At 38.3% G+C, this 22108-nt stretch overlaps 1 protein-coding gene across 1 annotated transcript; it reads right to left on the reverse strand.

The window, feature by feature from the left end:
- On the reverse strand, nt 684-12324 carry LOC109837296 (serine/threonine-protein kinase RIO1-like). The gene is made up of 12 exons (XM_020405483.1): nt 11961-12324; nt 11755-11883; nt 9751-9843; nt 9511-9590; nt 6112-6225; nt 5177-5250; nt 4894-4970; nt 2755-2838; nt 2539-2631; nt 2345-2452; nt 2156-2227; nt 684-1365 (listed from the first exon to the last, which is right to left on the reverse strand). The coding sequence occupies exons 1-12, from the start codon at nt 12261-12263 to the stop codon at nt 907-909; spliced, it is 1686 nt and encodes a 561-aa protein (XP_020261072.1). The 5' UTR covers nt 12264-12324; the 3' UTR covers nt 684-906.

A 22108-nucleotide genomic window follows, 5' to 3' on the forward strand; every position in this document is an offset into this window, starting at 1 on the left:
GATTAAGCCTACGTGGCATAAAACGGGTCGATTTTGGTAATTAAAAAAAATCGGTTGATTTTGATAATTAAAATTCCGTTTGGGTCTACAGTGAAAATTTGTTCTATTTTAGACAGCAATTGGCTGGCCGCTCCAACAAGTTTGTGGACATTAACCCAGAAAAGTACCCTTCTCCAGCATTTTAGAAGCTTAAACTAAGTAAAACTCAACTCTTCTTGTTTTTCTTTTGAATTTTATTTTTGCTAGAGGACATTTGCATCTCTTGAAGTGCTTGAATTATCAGGCAAACCAATTGTTTGTAACAAAATCTTGTCAATATGCCCTAGTTATGCCCTTGTTATGAACGGTAGAATTGGTTTTACAATACTTCACAGAATTATATATATATCACAAGCCTATTATAAATGATACCCTGACTTTTGATAACAGAAATCATTTTTAACGATTAAAATCACTGAATAATTCCCTCAGTGCTTGAGCTCATCCCAAGGTAGTCATACAACTTTTTTCACTGTGGTTGGCAGTTATTTTCAGATTGAGGGGGCAAAAGTTGAAAGAGGAGATTCCACAGTTCAAGAAACTTCTGAGTCTCTTACATACGTTATTTTTGCTTGCCCCACAAATAACATCATAGATTCATAGTGAGGTCGGCCTGAAAAAAGAGAAGAAACAAAAAGAACATCGCAAAGAAAAGGAAGACAAGGAGCTATCCTCCCGAATATCTCTGAAATCACCAAATATTCCACAATAATCTCAACATTAAATAATTTAATTTAATTCCTCTCCCTCGTAATACAAGTGCACAAATAAATAAGCATGGAACTTTTAGTTCCACAAATAAAGCAAAATACGAATAGGAGAACAAAATTTGTCAAAGCTATATCTACAGATAGATGGGCAGACGTTCTACCTGCTACACTTGGCTTTGGCCAGCTTCTTTCTTCGTTTCTTCTCAGCCTTCGGGGTTTTGGTTTTCCTCGCTTCCCTCTTCTCCTCTTTCACTTTTTTCTTATGCTCCTTTCGAGCAGCTCTTTTTTCATCTGGATCCAACTTTTTCTCACTTTCATAACCTGATTCATCTTCTCCAGATTCACTGCCTGAAACATCGTCATCATCTGCTGAATTCTCAGGTGTGTCTTGTACAGAACACTTTCTCTGTAGATCCTGCACAGGTTCTTGAGGCTCCCGGAGTTTTGTTGCCTCCAGTTTCTTCTGTTGTTGACCGATCTTATTTCTAGTTTCTATGAAGTCCATTAGAGGTTTGTCATAAATTTCTTTTGATGTGTCCTTGTATCCCACCAAAGGACGTTGATGCATTGCCATCTGCGTAAGCTCCTCCTCACAATTCTTTACACGATCTACTGTCTGAATTAACGGACAGCAAATGCAGCAATTAGGAACCAGCAATATATGTGAAATATGATCATTTAAGAAATTAATATTTAATGTTTTGATTAAAAGTTGACACAACAAAATGCCAAAAAAGAAACTAAGCAAGCTACAAAACAAACTGCGAGATTATTCAGCCACAGTGGGTTGTGAGACTGCACTCATAAAAATGAATAGAGGAGAGAGCTAGCAAACAGCATCTCCCTGCAACTGAAACTCTGATTTGGAACCAGTTGCGTTGGGAGGCATATTCCTTGCCGCATATGACTATTGAACATGTTTCCCAAATAGGAATTTCTAAATGACATGTTTAAAAATGGAAAAGATTTTCTTTTCCCAAAAAAAGCTAGGCAGGTAGGAGGACGCGTATTGAATATTGAGGGTTGGTTCCATCATGAACTGTTTCAAGACTACACTAAATGCTTTCAAGTGAATGGTACAGTTTAAACAAAGGCAAAATCAGTATGTCAGGATCTGATTACATAAAACGTGTGAAGTCCCTATGGCAAGACAAGTATGGCACAAAATCTCACAGAAATTGGGGAAGATATTTCCTTCTTTCTGCTTACTTCAGCCTCTTCTAGGGATTAATCAGGGAACTGGACAACTAGACAAACCTATCAAAGCAATGGTATGGATTGGACATGGATCAAGTTCACAAAACTAGATATAATTCTAAAGTCTGCCCAATTATGCTGCCTGTAGATGTGATGTGTCATATAAAGTAGACCAGATAGTTTAAAAAGAATATCAATTTCAAGAATACCTGCACAAAGACCGTTGATGCAATGGTATCCTCTTGGTATGATTCTCCTCTTTCTAAAACCTTCTGCTGGACCTGAGTAATTTAGTTATATCAGAATTAAACCCTTCTAGTTAATGTTTTAGCAAATCCACAAACTTTGCAAACCTTGCTTTGGGAGGAATTTCAAGTGCTATAGAGTAAAAGACCTACCTTTTCTAGATATTCATCCACATCTTCATCTGCAATGGATGGATCAATCACAAAGTCAAATAGTTCTTTAACTGTCATGGCAGCAACTCCACGTTTTTTAAAGAAATCCTGCAACAAACATTAACAATTAAAAGCTAATCATATCTAACCCTAAGCACAATATAGTAGCCGCAACTGAAAGTAAATCATCTTACTGAGACATGAAGACAATCTTCTCGTAGGAAATCTAAGGCCAAAGGGTGATCAAGGTCCACTGACTGAGAAACATCAATGACGTACAAGTGACCCTGAAAGATGGTATCAACTGTTAGGTGGTAAAAAGCTGCATAGTTGTTCATGTTGTTGTTTTAACCAGAAATAGAAATGAATCAGCACAAATATACATTAAAATGTAGTTGACATGAACTTGCCTCAAAATAAAGTATATTATATTCGCTGAGATCCCCATGCACCAATTTACACTTCTGGTATAATGTGCGCATAGCAGTAATGATCTAGAACACATGAATACCAGGAAACAAGTTAGTTTTAGTCACTTCAAAATTTCTGAAAAAAGTTTGCATTGCAGATATGAGACAGTGAACTTAAAATATTCATGTTAAAAAAGCATCAGTTGCATCCAACACAAACAAATTAGCCAAATCATATATTAATATGGTTGAACAGACAATGAACATAAACATATTATTTTTTGTCTCACACCTTAACCTTTTAAAATTTAACTGACTAGAGCATTGGACCAAGGGGTCTAAACTGAGAATTGGCAGAGGGATATGAGAATTCATAGGGATACAATATGAGGTCACAATGGAGATTAATGGGTTTGATTGAGCTTATACTAACAGCCTTACATTTCAGTTCTGGATATCTCAATTTGAGATTGTTATGTGAAGCAGAGCAGACACCAAATGCTCTAGATTTAAATGGTGCAACTGGTCAACCATTGTTATCAGGCAAGTCGATTTGTATTATCATTTCCAGGGAAGAAGTCCCAGATCCTACTTCTTCAACCAAGAGTTTTGATGGGGAAGAAGTTATTCAAAATCTTCCACCACTGAAATTTTAAAATCAAGTTCCAATTAAGATTATGTGGATTAAATTTACACAATCCAGGATCAAGCAGAACTTAAATTGCTTCGTGCATACAAAGTTAAATAATCAAAATTAAAGGCTGATGTCAGCTTCTTAGCATAAACAAGGTTATCAAACCAAGCTGTCAGTTTATTAAGATTGTACTACTAGAGATGATGTTCACTGGGAAACTAAGATCACATCGCTTTTAGCACTTAAGCCAAAATATATAGCAGTCATTCGATACTTTTCAATGCCCATTAAAACCCCCATTGAACAATGCTAATAACCCGGTCTAACATTCTTTACAGAAAATGATTCCTGTCACCTTCACCCACCCGGAAGGTCTCTACCTGCCATTGTACTCAAAACCAATCAATTTCCACCCTCAAGCATTTTATAAGGTGGTAAGTTTTTACTGGGCTTCAAGTAAATAATAGAACATGAACATCTTCCAGAAAGCCCAAAGTACAACCATCTCCACATACAAAAACATACAATATGAACGTCTCACAATAATAAGAGTCAGACTATTGCTGAACATAAGGGAACAACAAGAAAGAAGTGATTGCTGCTTAAATTAGCACAAAAACTAGCCAGTATTCCATCTTTTATAATTAAAGCAAAACTCACTTAAAGAAATGCAATCTATTGGGTAAATAAGATGGGGGCACATGAAAATATATCCATAAAGCAGCTATTATGCATATATTGGCTAATATTATGCTGATAACAAGCAAAATGGTCAGAGAAGATTTGCTGAGAGAGTACATAGAGGAAGGTCTATTAATCTTAACATGGTGGTGATGCAAGAGCAATTGAATTTTAACTGCGGAGGGAGATAGCGAAGCCATGGTTCGTATTTGATTCAACACAAAAATGTTCCTAATAGAAGAGAGCCAAAAAGTTACTAGAGAAGCTAATTATATATGTGTGGTCCTGGAATTATGTTGCAAAGAAGACAAAGGCTCACCTTTTAAACAAATCCTCATGATGGGTTTTGATCAAAGACGCCTAGCATTTAAACTTCGATAATATGATAAGTCAGATTTGTTTTTGGTAGAACTTTGCTGGTGCTTTTAAAAAAACTTGCAGTAAACATTTACTATAAAGTATTAATCTAACCTATATGATGGTAAAAAACGTTGCTGGTACTTGGCCAACTCAACGAAAAAACAGGGTCATGTATACACTTTTTAGATATGCTTCTTTGCAAATAGCAACTAACAGACCACCTTTTCCTGATAAATTTGATGAAATGAAGCTACTTTTAACTACTGCAAATTTATAAGAAGAGACATGAGTTCACAGTGATGATAAAAAAGTAGATACGAGGAATCACTATATAACTTATGGTCTGTTATTCATATGATGATGAGATTGAGAAGTGCATTTTGCATAAAGAAAAGCAGGATGGTAAAAGAGAAGTTCTTAAAATATAATTACAGCAGTTCAGTACAGTGAAATTTAGCATGCACCTCTACATAACTTTCACGTAATTTATCCTCAGACAAAGCAGCATCCTTTAGGCGAGGTGCAGCCCACCCAGATTTCCCTGCATCGGATATCCACTTAAATCAGACATTTACAAAACACTATTACCTAAGAGAATTGTCACTAGATTTGTGATGCTGGAATTATCCTACAAGCATGATACGTAGACAACCATTACTCATGAACCTTACCTCGTATCCAAGGGTTTTTAAGAAGGAAAAAAAAGCTCTTATCCTACAGAAATAATAAAGTAGAATGCATTCCTACCAATGAATTCCATAACCAGAACATGTAATCTTAAAAGAAGTGGCATTGGGCACCTAATTCCAGCTGCCTTTACCCTGAAAGCAAGAAAGACAAAGTCATATATATTTAGTAACATAATTTAGATTCCATGTGATAATAAGGTAAACATATTTAATCCGTAATTTACAGAGAAGAAAGACAAATTTGTATATATTTAGTAACCTTTTTGCATTAAGATTAATTTCAGTAGGCTATTTGCTGACTTTGATTCCTAAGACAGCCGTTTTTTTTCTTATATACTGCATAAGTATTGGTTAGCAGATACAGTACAATGAGTACATCAACTAAATAATCAACTTATGATCATCTAAATGTCACTAATGAGATAGTGGTTAAGCTGAGCTTTCAGCATTTACTTAAAATAGGTAGTAATAGTTCATGTAACTTTGTGGAATGACTCCTATGAGCAATTAATAACTCGTCGGCTCCAAAAATATAGGATATAGGCTTTTGTTGTTGTCAAGTGAGAAAGGGCAATCTCTGGTTTCTGGTTTTTTCAGTAATGCGGTTGCAACATGTTCATTTCAAAGAAAAGAAACGAAAAGGAAGGAAAAAACCATTTTGAAGCATGAAAACAAAATGCTAAACCAAATGAGCAGGTCTAGTCCACTCTCTTTCCCATAGGGGTAATCCTCTCCAAATTCTCTCAGCACAATTAGTTTCATATGATGGGAACATTCAGAAAATAACTAGTGAATAAAAGTAATTATTTTATTTCCGACAGCATGAGATGAAAACAAGAGAAAATGAATTACGAAAATTTTTCTTTTTCATTTCTCTCCCTTTTTTCTTTTGACTTTCTTTCTTTCTTTCTTTTTTCCTTCTCCTTTACTTCTTATTTATTTATTTTTTCTTGAAGAGGGGGAATGAAAGAATTAATCACAAGTGCACAATACCTCAAAAGATTTCTCATTTCTTTCTCTGCCCAGGTCTTCACCATTTTTCTTGGATTGTGCTTACAGTAACCATGTCTAAAACGATAATCACCTTGCACATAACGATCTCGATCCCTGGAAGAGAAAATTAAATCAAAGGAGTAAAAGCACTAAAAGAAGATTATACTATAAATTGTATAAATATGTGGCCACTACTTTAGGTCCGACACCAGTGAAAAGCATCATAATCCTGGTCATCCAAATAGTTCCTTTAAGATAGAATTGGACAGCTAGCATATTAGGAACGAAAACAAATAGCTGTTTGAATATCTATTCCTAGCATTTTGGACCAAATTTATTTGGTAACTGGTCATCCCTCCTATCTATCCTTTGGATGTGTGTGAGCAAGTGGTCAGAGATTTCAATGTTGGGATGTGATGTATACATGAGCGGCTGTGGTGGTTGGCTAGAATTAGGAGTTACTAATAGCATAAAATGCATTTGTACCTACTTTGGTTGTAATTCCTAACCTATTTGTAATCTGCTAGATGCCTAATTCCGCACGAACAGAGAGTAAGGATCTTTAACGACTTCATCCTTCTTTCTCCCTCCCATTACTACACAAATTTACACCTTGTGATACCTCTAGGTAGGTACGATAATTAACCAAAATGCTAAAATTTCTTTTTCCCTTTATGACGAGTACTCCCCACACATATCATCAAAGTATGAAATATGGTAGATTACTTGAGAAAATCATTACAGTGACCGAAATGGCCTTTTTGCATCATCAAAAGCAGCGAACAATTGCATTTCGAGAAGGCTCGAACAAAACGAGTAACCAAACTTACTACCACTAACCAGCAATCACCATGACCTCTATTCTAAAAGAAGGCACAAGAAAAGAAAAATTATCAGAAAAGACTGCCCTGAAACCTAGAATGGCAGCAAGTAGCAATGTACCTTATTGTAAAATATGTTTATGCAGCCTAGGATAAATATCAGCCTCTTCTGTTCTCATTCTAGGTGATGGAAGAAGGTAAAATTTCTCAATATACATCACTGAGTAAAATGATTTTCAGTTTTGATATGTTGAAGATTTATGCAGGTATGAAGGGAAACTTGCTTGAAGAGATTATCACAAGTGGACCAGTGGATCAAAAACCTTTTGGGATTCTTCCATAGCCACTCTCAAACTAATTTGCTCTTCAAATTGGTCTCAACTTCTTGATTGACACAAACCATTGTGCACGAAGTACAGCAAATGGATATCACAAATTAAGTCCATGCAAATATGCATTCAAGTATTCCCCAGTTGCATGATAAGATATATGAACAAATGAAATGATCCCCCTCATTTAACCTTTCTTCTTCTACAGATTGCCCTTCTACTTGACCCACTGGAAAGCATCACAACACAACTGTTGGAAACTTAGTGGACACGTTATTCTTTATCAGTTCAACAACACGTTTCTAAAAGTGTGTCCGTCTCTGCATTTTGTGTTGATGAACTTCTCAAGAAAACAAATAAGCAACTTGGAAACCCGAAAAAAATTATAAGTAGAGCGATATAACTTTATAATTTGTAAATTTGCAATTGCACAAAAACTAATTGAAATTCTTTAATAAGCAGTCTAGAGAAGGATAATTGAAGAAAGTACATAAGAGAAACAAGAAGAGAAGGCCTTAAATTTGAATAGTTGTTTTTAGCCAAAATAGGTCTTAAACGAATTGAATAACAGATACAAAATTTCTGTTCAGAAGAATTGAAGAAGATTGTCATGGTGTTCATTATTCTCTTTTACTGTAGAAGAAACGAAAAGCAACAAATGATGTCAATGCCATCAACCAACAATCCAGTGCCAAGTGAAACTGAACATAAATGCTAATTGAGTGAAATCAGAAAGAAAGAAAATGAAACCAGTAGAAACGAAAGTCTACTGAATCAAACTGCAGAGTGCAGACTCACAGGGAGCTTTGGTGGTGAGGAAGAAACAAAGGGAAATATGGAAAATAGAGTAGCCCCAGATGTGATCATCAAATATAGAAGAATTGACAAACCTTCGGTGAGTTGTGGGTGCAGCAGTGGGAGAGGTAATGCAGAGGATAGCCCAACTAAATACATAGTTGGGTAGCCTATGCAACAACTGAAAATGGAGCAGTCTAAACTCTAAAGAATACATGTAACTTAAAAAACTTTAAAATTCAAAACTGAAAAAGACCTGTGCTGCACCCTGCAGATGTGATCTGTTAACCCGCAGCTTGAAAATAAGAAGGTTTCATCCGAAAAGGCCCTCTAACCAACTAATACATTATAGGCTAACAAACATGAACTATTCCCCCAAAAGGGCCTACCTCAGTAGGCTGGCACTCTGGTATGTACACCGATTTCAAGATGTCACACTGCCATATCCTAAGCTCAAATGTCACCATAACTATGGTACACTGGTAGCTTAAAGTAGGGATGCCCATGGAAGACGCCCTAGATGCAGAATTAAGTTTGAGCCATTTTATGAAGTTAATTTTTGCAAAGCCTGAAGGTTTTTATAGTAGATTTATTATTATTATTATTCTTAACCTTTTGAATAAAAAAAATTGCTGTTCCTAAGTGACCATATTCTCTTCTGATTTGCATTCTGCCTACTTTTTTCTCCCTATCCCTACTATATTATGTGCCGTGCTATAATGGCCTTAATTCATCTTCTCATGTTCTCAATAGATGTTTCCATTGCTTGAATTCTACAGTAATTCTACGGAATATAACAGAAGAAATAGCACATAAACAAAATCTATTGTTGAAATTTATGTGTAGATCCTGATCCATTGGGCATCATGACATTTTCCTTTCTTCCAAAAACAAAATGTGTCACTGCCGATTTTTTTTAGCTTACACTTTATTTGAAAATACTCAAGGAACCTGAGAAAAGGTCCCAAACCAAAAATTCATTGCTTGTTGTCCAGAAAAACAAGCTGCTTTCTTCAAATCTCTATAAGGTTACTATAAAGAAGAATGAACACATTGAACTTCCTTTGCAGAACACACAGCAGTTACTCTCCTTATTACTGGATGCAAGCATATAAAAATGTTCTGTGGAAATTATGACAATCTAATGTAAAGACAGCACCTTCTAGATCTACCCAAGGTAAATTTACAATCTGGAAATAAAAGTCAAATGCTGTTGAACTTAAGACTGAGAGATATATTCCCAACAGGACACTTACAAACAAATTTACAAAACAATCATATGTCTCATAACTTCAGGTTCATAAACCACGTTCTCATGCAAAAAAAAAAATACTCATAGGCATCCAAAAGTATATAAACTAGGAGTACATCATGATTATATCAAGAAAATGGGACTTTGTCTTTCAAAAAAAAGAAAGAAAATGAAAGCTTAAGAATAGAGTAAAGTTACTAACTTGAAAACGAGAACAGAAGTTTTGTACACTTTAATTGCCAGTTCCTGACCATCAGATCTAGTTGCATGATATACATTTGCCTGCCAAGGTATCAAATTCAGATCATCAATGCCAGTTCTGACCCAAAACATCTAAATTAATTTCCTAAAAGTATAAATCAAATCAAACAAACAAATGAAGAATTACAAAAAAAAAACAGAAGAGATGAGAAGAGTTGTGTCTCAAATGGTGAGTGCATACTTCTTTCCCTGTAGAAATACAACCATTAATATCATGAAAAACTCCACGATTAAGCATCTTGAACAAAACCATACGAGTTCTTGGATCAATAGCCTGCAAAACAATGAAAATATTATACTAACTATTTTGAGCAGAACTGAGATGCATAAATCACTACGATAATAAATATCCTTCAATAAAAAGAAATGCATCCTACAAAGCAATGCAAATATTTACTAAGGGTGTTTTGGAAAACTCCTAAAAATGGGCCTGGACTGAACCTGACCCAATTTTGGGTTTCCTTCTTATTGACAAAAACTGGGCCAGTTCCAACCCAAATTTTCTTAGGCCAAAAAGAAACCATAAAACCAGTTTAGTGTTGGACTGGGGAGTGGTGGTCCAACACGAAACTGGATTAGAGTAGAACTGGGCTAGGGTTGACCCTAGCCCAGTTTTTGCTGATTGCCAAATACACCCTAAGTATTTTGAGCTACATTAAGATGCATAAATCACAAATGTAATAAATAGCCTTTAATAACAAGAAATTCAGGCTTGAATTGGGATCATAACAATAGGTTGTTTTGTCTTTGTTGTTTCAAATTCTCAAGCTAATAAATAGTGGACATAGTGATGTAAAGATCAACTCCGAAGTTGTTGAATCTACAAAGGTAAGATCAAATAAAACAGATTAATTATGTGGTTAGATCTAAAAGGTCATTTTGAGATGAGATCAAATAGAATAATACAATGTGCGAAAAGGTCCAATATGGAAACCAAATCAAGCTACTTGGAATAGTTTAGTAAATAAACTCAAACTTTCACCCATCAAAAGAAAGAAACTTGCCTATACAAATTATTATAGTGGAATTAATAAATAAATGAAACAAGGATGGGAAGCGTTGAGACAAATAATACAATAAGTAATGTATGAAGCAAATAGTAAAAGAGACAAAAGATGGAGATTACAATATGGCAACATGAACAGATTTCTAGGATTGATATGAGGGCATCCTACATAGGTACTTATATCTATTATGTACATATTATATACAAGATTCATGGGCTTCACCTAGGTGCTGTTAGGGGGGAAAAAGCATATATTGGAGATAGAGCTTAAACGTAATGTCAGAATTGTGTTACAAATTCATCAATGAATTCCAAAGACATAAGGAAAGAGTTCAATAATCAACTGCCATGATGTTGAATTTAAGTAGAAAATAGGGGAAAACATATAACTAACTTTGTTCCTCTTCTATGGAAAACTATGATAATCGCCATTAGTACAACCAAATTTCCCAAAATGTAACCTTTAAAATTCATTTAAGCATATCAAAATACAAAAATAACAGAAATGATAGTTTGAAAATTTCGTCAGTTCCGACCTTTCTCTCTCTAAATCTTTAAAAGATGGTTTGGTCACATACAAAGGAGAACCCTTAGTGCACCGATTAGGAAAAGTGATAATATTAGAGTTAATGGGCTAGGAGATCTAGAGGTCGACCTAGAATGACTAGGTCAGAAGCAATTAAGAAGGATATGATTAAGATTAACGTAACGGAGGAAATGACCCGTAACAGAATGGAATAGAAAAATAGGATTCATGTACCCGACCCCAAACATTTGGGATAAAGGTTTGGTTGTTGTGGTTGTTGTTGTTGTTGTGGACATACAAAAACATTCAGTAATTAAATGGGTTGCCAGACCTCAGCTATCTCTTCAGACTTTAGTAATACTTACAACCTAATTCACTTAAGTTACAAAGTCAAAGCATTATGAAAACAAAGGGATTAATTAAATAGACAACCCATAAACAGCTGGCTGTTCTTTTGCACGTTTGCTATTTCTAAGAACTCTTGAAGCACTACCAAAGAAGGTAAATGTGAACTCATACTCTCATCACAGCGATCACTTAATACGCGAAGAAACCAAACGTTTCGACATGGATAGCTTTAGCAACAATATAAACATTTCGGGTCAGTGTGCGTTTCAAATCATCAAATATTAAGCCTATGCAATAAAAATCACCTGCTCGACAGTGGCACGGTCTGCTTTCTCTGTGTTCTTGATTCTCCCAATGGCCATACCTCGAACGCTGTCTCGGATTTCAGTAGCCACTGAATTTGACATGCCCACGTTAAGCCTACCCTCCCACTCCTAAATCCAACGCAAAATCAGAATTCAAATACAACACACTACTAAAATTACCCTTTTTACAGTAAAGTTAGGGTTACCTCCAAAGGGTTAGCCCTAAAACGAGATGAGAACTTCTGGCTTCGATTGGAGATGGGCTGGAGAGGCCGAGAGAGGAGTCCGCCATGGGCGTTGGGCCTCCCTCTCGCTGCCACGTGGGAGAACGAGACGGAAGACACGTCGCCTTCGATCCCTTCTCTAGAATCCAACCAATCCAGCGCGTCTCCTACCTCAGAATCTGAAGACCATTGCTCTTCCTCTTCCTCTTCGAATTCATCTTGTTCTTGTTCTTCATGCTTCTGTAATTGTGCTGAAGATGAGAGGAGCGGCTCTTCGAGCGCCATTGCTGTTTGATCTCTGGAGAATGAAGAAGAGAGATGGAGGACGAGAGCGCAGCGAGACGAAAGCCCTAAATCCCCGAGGAGCAAGGAAATGGGTCGGGTCGAATTTAGGCTGCAGTGTAATATCCAAACCCGACCTATTTAAGAATTTCCCTTCTTTAATGGTCGGGAAATATCAAATATGTACTTATGTAATTATATCAAGCTACAAATCTACATCGGAAAATAAAATGAAGGAGATAATAAGGACAAATTTTCAAAACAGTCCTATTTAGACTTTTATTTGTAAAATATGACTGGTTTCGAAGTTATTTTTAAAAACCGACCTGGTTTTAGGTCGGTTTCTGATTTTTTTTTACAAAACTTCACGGGAGTTGAACTCCCGTGAAGTTTTTTAGTTAAATTTCACGGGAGTTCAACTCCCGTGAAGATTAATTTCTTCAAAATCTTCACGGGAGTTGAACTCCCCTGAAGATTTATTCAGGACTTGTTTGGATTGAGGGGAATAAGGGTGAAGGAAAATTAGGGGAACCATTCACCTTGTTTGGGAACATTTAGGAGGTGAAGTTATTTACCCTAGTTTCCTTTGGTTCACCCCCTAATAGTATAAAATTTGTTACCCCTCAAATTGGGGTGTAACCAAGGCAAAGGGAACTCCCTTCCCTTCCCTTCCATTCTCTCACCTAGTTTCCCTTAACTTCCCTTAACCTCATTGAAATCCAAACACACCCTCAGAGAACGGACTTCACGGGAGTTGAACTCCCGTGAAGTCTGTTAGAGTATTAAAAACTCCACGGAAGTTCAACTCCTGTGGAGTTACAGGCCAAATTTCCCAGAGAATCGCTCTCTGGGAAATTAAAGCCTGTAACTCCACGGGAGTCGGACTCTCGTGGAGTTTCGGCCTCCCCTATATAAGCGCGGGTGTACTTGTGAAGAGCCCTGATCTCACTCCTCACGCCGCCGCCCCAAACCCTAGCCCTCTCTCCCTCGTCCCAACTGTCGCCGTCCCAGGCCATTTCCGACCGCTGTCCCCATTTCCGACCGCCTCCCCCCATTTTCGACCGCTGGAACCATCGTTGTCGTCGGAGTTCGACAGATTGAAGGTAAAATCCTCTAAAAAAATTTATTCTCTTAATTTCTTTTATTTTCTCACTATCTCATAGTGATTACATGTAAAAAATTAGATTTTAGAATTTTATTGTGAATTATTTATGAATTTTGTGAAGAAAACTGATTTTAGAATTTTATTGTGAATTATTTATGAATTTTGTGAAGAAAACTTAAATAATTTTGTCGATTTAGAGGGGAAATTATCAAGAAAACTTAAATAATTTTGTCGATTTAGAGGGGAAATTATCAATAATGTAAAAATTAGTGTTACTACACACGTATGACATCGGTATATGAATTTGGGTAAAATTATGGTTCTCTAAAATTGATATAGGATTTAATAATAAGTAACAATCAATTTTTAAAGTCTTTTCGTGTAATATTGTTTTTGAATTTTTTTACTCTTCAAAGGTAACGATGAACGATCGAATCGTAATTCTTTGTTCTTATGATGGGATCAAAAAATAACATGCCCGTTTATGAAGAAGGTGCCACGAGACCGTTGTTTATAACAAAATCGTATACTTTCGATGAGTTGGTTAATGAATTACACAAACTTACATTAACCAACTCGCGTGAGTATCACCTCAATGTTATTTGCAATTATACTATAGTGGAGAACAAGACATACGGCATTCAAATATCAAGTGACTACGATATGAGTCTCATTAGAGTTTTACATGACGAGAAGCGTTCGATCGAATTGTTCATTGAAAAACATCAAAGGAATTTGGGCAAATCGTTGACGAATTGTTCATTGAAAAACATCAAAGGAATTTGGGCAAATCGTTGAATTATGACGGAATGTACTCCCGCATGTTGGAGGACCCTGATGTTGATTCTGAATTTGGGCAAATCGTTGAATTATGACGGAATGTACTCCCGCATGTTGGAGGACCCTGATGTTGATTCTGTTGGCTTTTTATCTCCTCAATAAGATGAAGGTTGGACACAATCACAATATATGAGCGGTCCTTCATTTGTGGGCACTTTGAATGCTTTCGATACTAACACGAGAGTTCAAGAAGATAATGCAAGTGTTGAATCTGAGAATGATGATGAAGAGGAGGGCTTACAAATTAATAGCATGACCTTAATAGATCATGATGAAGGGGACAACCACCACATTGACGGATGTTATGCTAATAATGAGTACGTTGTCTTAGAGGATCCTCCGCCCGATGAACTTTAAGGAGAAGAATGGATTGATAACTCCGTGATGGAAAGTGTTCCTATTGGCACTAATAGCGGTCATGATACGCAGGGCGAGGACTTCTCATTCATGAAGGGAGATCTTTATGAGAGCAAGAAGAAATTGATCCATGCACTTCGCTCGTATGCCATTGCAAAAAATGTCAAGTTTAGGCAAACAAAAAATAACACAACAAGCTATAATGTGGTTTGTTTTTATCGTAAAGATGGTGAAGACGAAGATCTTGGTGGACACTATGACGGGAATGCGAATTGTCCTTAGAAGCTTAATTCACGTTCGGGTGTAAGAGTAGGTGGGCATTTTAAAATCACGGCGTACAACAGAGTCCACACATGTGGCATTCCTCGATTGGAGATGAATAACAAGCATGCGTCCTCTTCTTTTATATATCGATTGATTTTACCGTATCTAAGGAATGATCTTAATTTACGGCCGAAAGATATTAGTCTTTTAGTGCATAAAGCGATCAACTTGGATGTATCATACAATAAGTATTGGAATGCTAGGAGGAAGGCGATGATAGAAATATTTGGGGATTGGGACAAATCTTATGAGATCTTACCGCATTATCTTGAAGCACTCAAAAGAGAAAAGGGATTGGGACAAATCTTATGAGATCTTACCGCATTATCTTGAAGCACTCAAAAGAGAAAATCCTGGGATTGTATATGAAGTTTCATCAGGAGATCTTACCGCATTATCTTGAAGCACTCAAAAGAGAAAATCCTGGGATTGTATATGAAGTTTCATCAGGCCCTCTTAAAGACGAAGAACGACGATTCACATGTGTATTTTGGGCATTTGGGCCTTATATTGAGGGTTTCAATATTGTCGTCCTCTTCTTAGCATTGATGACACCCACTTATACGGCAAGTACAAAGACGTTTTGCTTGTTACCACCAGAGTTGACGCGGATGACAGTTTATTTCCTTTGGCGTTTGCAGTGGTTGATGTTGAAAACATAGAGAATTGGGCGTGTTTTTTTTGCATGTATACGATATCATATCCTTAGTGTGGGGGCGCGGCCGATTACATTCATATCTGATAGGATGAAAGGAATTCCAAGAGCACTCCAATGATATTTCCCATCATCACATGCACATCGTTATTACTTGTGACATATTAGGGACAACTTCAAGAAGAAATATGGAAACGGTCAGGTTCAAGATCTTCTTTGACAAGCCGGCTGTGCAACAGAAAAATTAGTTTATGACCAAATACGAGAGAGGATTAAGTTCATTTCTCGAGCTGCACATGATTGGAGAAAAATTAGTTTATGACCAAATACGAGAGAGGATTAAGTTCATTTCTCGAGCTGCACATGATTGGATCGAAACTAGTTTGGGACCACACAATGCGAGAGAGGATTAAGTTCATTTCTCGAGCTGCACATGATTGGATCGAAACTAGTTTGGGACCACACAATGTTGATAAGTGGATTTTATGTGAAGATGGCGGGAGACGGTTCTGTATGATGACTACGAACGCTTCTGAGAGTTTCAATGGCGTGCTCAGGGGAGCACGCGGTATGCCAATATAGTCACTAGTTGCTAAAACATTTTACAGACTTAATAACTTCTTTCTACGACGTCGCGTACTTGGTAAAAATATCCGCTCAGAGCTCACACCGAAGGTTGATGAAATGCTAGCGGCTCGGATTGTGCGCTCAGAGCTCACACCGAAGGTTGATGAAATGCTAGCGGCTCGGATTGTGCAAGCTCGATCCTTTCATATCGTAAGATACAATTTTAATGAATGAGAGGTCATTGAGGGAATATCGCATATAGAAAGTCGCTCTTACAAAGTTAACATGTTAGTGGATCACACATGTACGTGCACTTGCAATGTACCGCAACTACAATGGATTTCTTGTTCACATGTTGTCGTAACTTGTTCTGATCTATAGGGTGGTGCGAGGATTTCACATTATGAGTTTGTCGCGGCTTGGTATTCTACTTACAACTATCAGCAAACGTATAAAAAGTGCTTTCGTCCACCATATGATAGTCGACATTAGACACAAGACGGGCCACAAATATTATCTCATTTGTATAAAAGGTCGGTGGGGCGCTCTCGTATCGTATGAAATAGAAATTGTATGGATGATGGTCGTGAAGGAGTTAGGAGGAGAAATAAGTGTAGTAGATGCGATCAACCGGGCCATAACAAAAATACTCGTCCAGCTAGGATTAGGCGTTGATGTTATAATTTGTAGCGGTTTCGTTCTGTGTTTGTTTCCGTATGTCATTTGTGATTGTTATTCGTACTGAATTCGATCTGTGTTTGTTTCTGTAAGTTATTTATGATTGTAATTTGTAGCGTTTCGTACGATGTTATATAAATTTAATGTTTGGTTTCAAGTTATTGTTTTCTTCATGTTGCACATTCGTTTGTTGTTTATATATAACTAAGTCTGTATTTCAACAGAAAGATCTAACACATTGTACATTGTCTTCTAATATTATTCTCAGTTATATTTATTACACCCCGACGTTTTGACCCTCCAGGCGAGCCACTGTTCATACTATATTAGCTCAGGACAGGTAAAACATATTTTGTATATATTCCTTAGCATTAGTACTAATTTTTTTTCCCTCAATATACTTAATCAATTCTTTTTGACGTGCAGCCCGTACCAGACATCACCATGATAGAACATTCCCAGAGTTATTCGGCTTGGGTCATTAAGGATGAGAGAGTACTACAGCTTATTGCTCAAGTCGAGTTCCGAGAGTGTTCGACAGTGCAATATATTAGGCTTGATTGGCCGCTTATCACTGCACTAATTGAGAGGTGGAGGACAGAGACCAACACCTTTCATATACATATAGGGGAGTGAACCATCACCTTACAGGACGTGACCGTCATACTTGGGCTCCGGATCGATGGACCGATAATTACGGGCACCAATGATCATAGTTGGCCTGAGGTATGTGTGATACGGGTGTATCTTCTCTTCAGAACTTAGCGATCCTCATGGGAGCTTGAGGATAGATGATTCTTATGATAGCATGAGAATAGAGGTATCAAACAGTACAAGGAAACACAGGAGGAAGCGTGGAACGAGATAACGAGCAGAAGAATCGAAGTATCCAGTTTTCAGCCTGTGAGTCGACTCATAAGAGTCATGAGTCGACTCATCAGGTTGAGTTGACTCATGACTGTCATGAGTCGACTCACCGCTGGTTTTTGAGTTTTGTTCAGTTTCTGACGAGTCGACTCATCTCAGTCATGAGTCGACTCATCGATGGTTTCCTGGTTCGTTTGGGTTTCTGTTCACACGAATTCCTGTTGGTTTTGGGTCTGGTTATTTACCAAATTGCCATCCACATTTGTACACCTATATAAAGGATTGTTTTAGGGTTTCTAAACAATCAGAGAGGTAATTAAGAGAGATTCTAATCATTATTTAGGGTTTAGTGAGAATTAAGAGTTTGTTCTCGATTCTAGTGAGATTGTGAGAGAGGGATTGTAATCTTTTCACACTCATAATCTAGAGAAGGTATTTTTCTTCACCATATACTGAATTGTGCTTGTGTTTTAGTTCTCTTCTTCTCAACCCACCTTTTGTAATTCCGCGACCAAAGGGTGCTTGCATGGCAACTCGTATCAAGTTGGTATCAGAGCATCAGATCCGGTGAAGGGGCATCCTGTATATGGTCCTTACTCGATCCCAATACAAGAAGCTTGGCGAGATCCTTATTTTATTGGAAGGAATCCAGGTTTTAAGGAAGAAGAAGATGGCTGAAGGAGACAATTCAGCGATGATTGATGCATTGGAGAAGCAGATCGAGATGATAGGTTCGACTCTCACACAACTCGTCTGTCTTATCCATGGAGGTGGCAAACAAGGTGAATCTTCTTCGAAGAAAATTGTTGAGTCCGATGTGGAGAGAGTAGATTCAGATTTCGACGAGGAGGGGGAGACCGTTAAGACTGCATTGCTTTAAGGGGATAAGAATTCTTATCAGAACCTGAAGGTTGACTTCAAGGTGAAGATTCCTGTTTATGATGGGAGTGTTGACGTCGAGAGGTTTGATGACTGGATCGAGCGGATGGAGACGTATTTTACTCTTTATGGCTATTCGTCGAAAGAGAAGATTGTGTTCGCGACTTTGAAGCTTTCAGGGCACGCGTTGACGTGGTGGAAATTCTACTGTAAACAGGAGAAGAAGGCGGTATCGTGGAATAAGTTCAAAGAGTTACTGAGGAAGCAGTTCTACCCGATGAGATTCTTTGAAGAACGTTGGTACAAGTGGTACGGCTTGCGCCAAAGGGTCAATCAAACCGTTCAAGAATACACCACGGAGTTCCAGCAGCAGGCGATGGTCCTTAACATTGCGACAGAGGAATATTCCGTGTTTATGAAGTATATGGCGGGATTGAGCGATCACATCCGAAAGGAGATGAAGATATTCACGGTAGAATCAATTGCAGATGCGAGCGTGAAGGTAATTGCCATCGAGGGTAAGCAAAAGAAGGGTAACGAGGCTAAGGGAGACTCCAAACAGACGGGAGGCGAGTCTAGTGGATCTCAATCTAAGGAAGAGAAGACGAAGGGTGATCCAAAGAAAACAGAGCTGATTTGTAGTCACTGCGAGAAGACAGGGCATACAGCTGATCGGTGCTGGAAGAAGTATCCTCATCTCAAGCCAAGAGGGTTGAAGAAGAAGCAGAAGAAAAATGCATACATGATAGCTCAAGGTCCGAAAGAAGTCCCGGGGATGACAGAGCCCAACAACAGTCTTAACCTTATGACGGGAAAGCAGACCACGAAAAAAGACGACGACCCAAGAGAGCAGCTCTTTGTTCTTAAGTTGCAAGTGAAGACCAGTTTGGTGCCATTGTTGATTCGGGTAACGAGAAGAATTTAATATCCGAGGCATTGGTGCAGAAGCTGGGTCTGAAGACGGCCAAGCATCCGAAGCCCTATCCATTGGGGTGGATTCAGAAGGAGGAGAAACTGAGTGTAGTTGATCAATGCACTGTCAGATTTGCGATCCACGAGTCGTATATTGACGAGGTCACGTGCGACGTCGTTCTATTGGATGTTTGTCAGATTATACTGGGTAATCCGTACTTATGGGATAGATATACGATCTACGAGAGGTGGGCTCGGAAGTACACCTTCACTAAGGATGGTGTAAAGTTCATATTTCATTCGGCATCTCTTCCAAAGGAGACAAGCTTGGGGACGGTGACGCGAGCGAAGAGATTAGTGAATGCAAGTAAGAAGTTTGTCTCGCTATGCATTAGACTTTCAAAAAAACCATCGACAAAGGATTGTAACTTAGAGCGAACTGTGACTACGATGAGACGCAGGACGAATGAGTTGTTTTCGATTGGACGTTGTTTTCGATCGGACGTCGAGACCGGATTCCTAGCAAGGCCAGGTGGTGTAGAAAAGATGGAGGAGCTCAAGAGTTTCTTCACCTGAAGTTCTTACTTGAACGGGACTTTAAGTTCCTAAAGAGGGGACCCATGATACGAGTGTATCTTCTCTTCGAAACTTAGCGATCCTCATGGGAGCTTGAGGATAGATGATTCTCATGATAGCATGAGAATAGAGGTATCAAACAGTACAAGGGAAAGCAGGAGGAAGCGTGGAACGAGACGACGAGTAGAAGAATCGAAGTATCTAGTTTTCAGTCTGTGAGTCGACTCATAACAGTCATGAGTCGACTCATCAGGTTGAGTCGACTCATGACTGTCATGAGTCGACTCATCACTGATTTTTGAGTTTTGTCCAGTTTCTAACGAGTCGACTCATCTCAGTCATGAGTCGACTCATCGATGATTTCCTGGTTCGTTTGGGTTTCTGTTCACACGAATTCATGTTGGTTTTGGGTTTGGTTATTTACCAAATTGACATCCATATTTGTACACCTATATAAATGATTGTTTTAGGGTTTCTAAACAATCAGAGAGGTAATTAAGAAAGATTCTAATCATTGTATTAGGGTTTAGTGAGAATTGAGAGTTTGTTCTCGATTCTAATGAGATTGTGATAGAGGGATTATAATCTTTTCATACTCATAATCTAGAGAATGTATTCTCCTTCGCCATATACTGAATTGTGCTTGTGTTTTAGTTCTCTTCTTCTCAACCCACCTTTGGGTAATTCCGCGACCAAAGGATGCTCGCACGACAACTCGTATCAATGTGTTAGGCTTTTTGGCCAGGTTCCGACTTGAGGAGTGGTGCGATGAAGCTATCATGGCTTCGTCAGATATTTTAGGGCAACATACCAGAGGATGCCAGTATGGAGACGCTTCAGTTTCATGCTCGTGCGTACATATTGGAGGATTTTGACGTATACGACGCACTATCGTGGGGCAGTTCGGTGTTGACATACTTGTATCAAGAACTGGGTAGAGTATCCCTGATGCAGAATAAAGAATTCAAGGGATGCTGCACATTAATACAGATTTGGTCATGGGAGCGCATTCATATTGGACGACCTACTTTACTTGTGCACCGTGACCTACATGGGCGGTTTTCTTTGGCATACATGTATAATTGTACATACAAATTTTATTCGTACTGAATTTGTACTTATATATTCTCTATTCTGCATATAGGTATAATGTGCAGTACGCTAAGTACCAATCAACGACGTGTCATCGTGAGTTTTTACCGAAATGAGCTTGATGGCCTCCAACACGAACATGTAAATATAAATCTTAAGTCGTTATGAATATTATAGTTTTGTTGTTGATACTGATAAATGCTTTATTTTATTTCAGTTCAAGTTGAGACCCTATACACCACCGGAGCTCAATATACATTCTCTTGCACCCATCTGTCGAGATACTCCTGACTTGTGGAGAGCCAGAGTTCTATTGATTTGTTGGGAGATCGTGGAGATACATGTCCCTAATCGTGTGCTACGACAGTTTACGCTCTCTCAGCATGTGCCAGATCCTGTCGAGCAGATCGATCGTCGGTGGCGACCTACTTCGCATCGTATCGACTGGGCCGTAGTCCGTGTGACCTACATAGATAGGTGTGCTCACAGGTGGGATTTTATCCAGGATACGATGCCCATAGCTATTGACTATACCACGTATATGCGTTAGTATAGGGGTATCACACGTAGATAGATCATGTGTGACCCACAACCATCAGCTGGACATATGCCACACCCACCGACAGACAGTTACATCCCTAGTGGGATGAATGAGAGAGATTACATAAGTTTCTAAGTTAAATTATAACATTTTTTAATGAGTTGGTGCTTAATAAATTGTTTACCTTATAGGTCCGTGCTTTTGATGGCATTGAGGCTGATATTGATGCGCACGTGCCTGAGATTCAGGATTAGGTAGCGTTAGGACTCGCACAGGTGTTTCATAAGACTCATGTCGATGAGTTTGCAGGCCGTGAGGACAAGTCTCGATCATTTGGGCAGGCGTACACTCGGCGCCGACGACCACGTGACGATGACGCCGGCACTTCGCATGCCGATGGAGCCGACACTTCGCATGCTGATGGAGCCGATACTTCTTAGCCTCATACACAGCCG

This window comes from Asparagus officinalis, chromosome 4 (genome assembly GCF_001876935.1).
Source record: "Asparagus officinalis chromosome 4, Aspof.V1, whole genome shotgun sequence".
Taxonomy (NCBI): Eukaryota; Viridiplantae; Streptophyta; class Magnoliopsida; order Asparagales; family Asparagaceae; genus Asparagus; species Asparagus officinalis.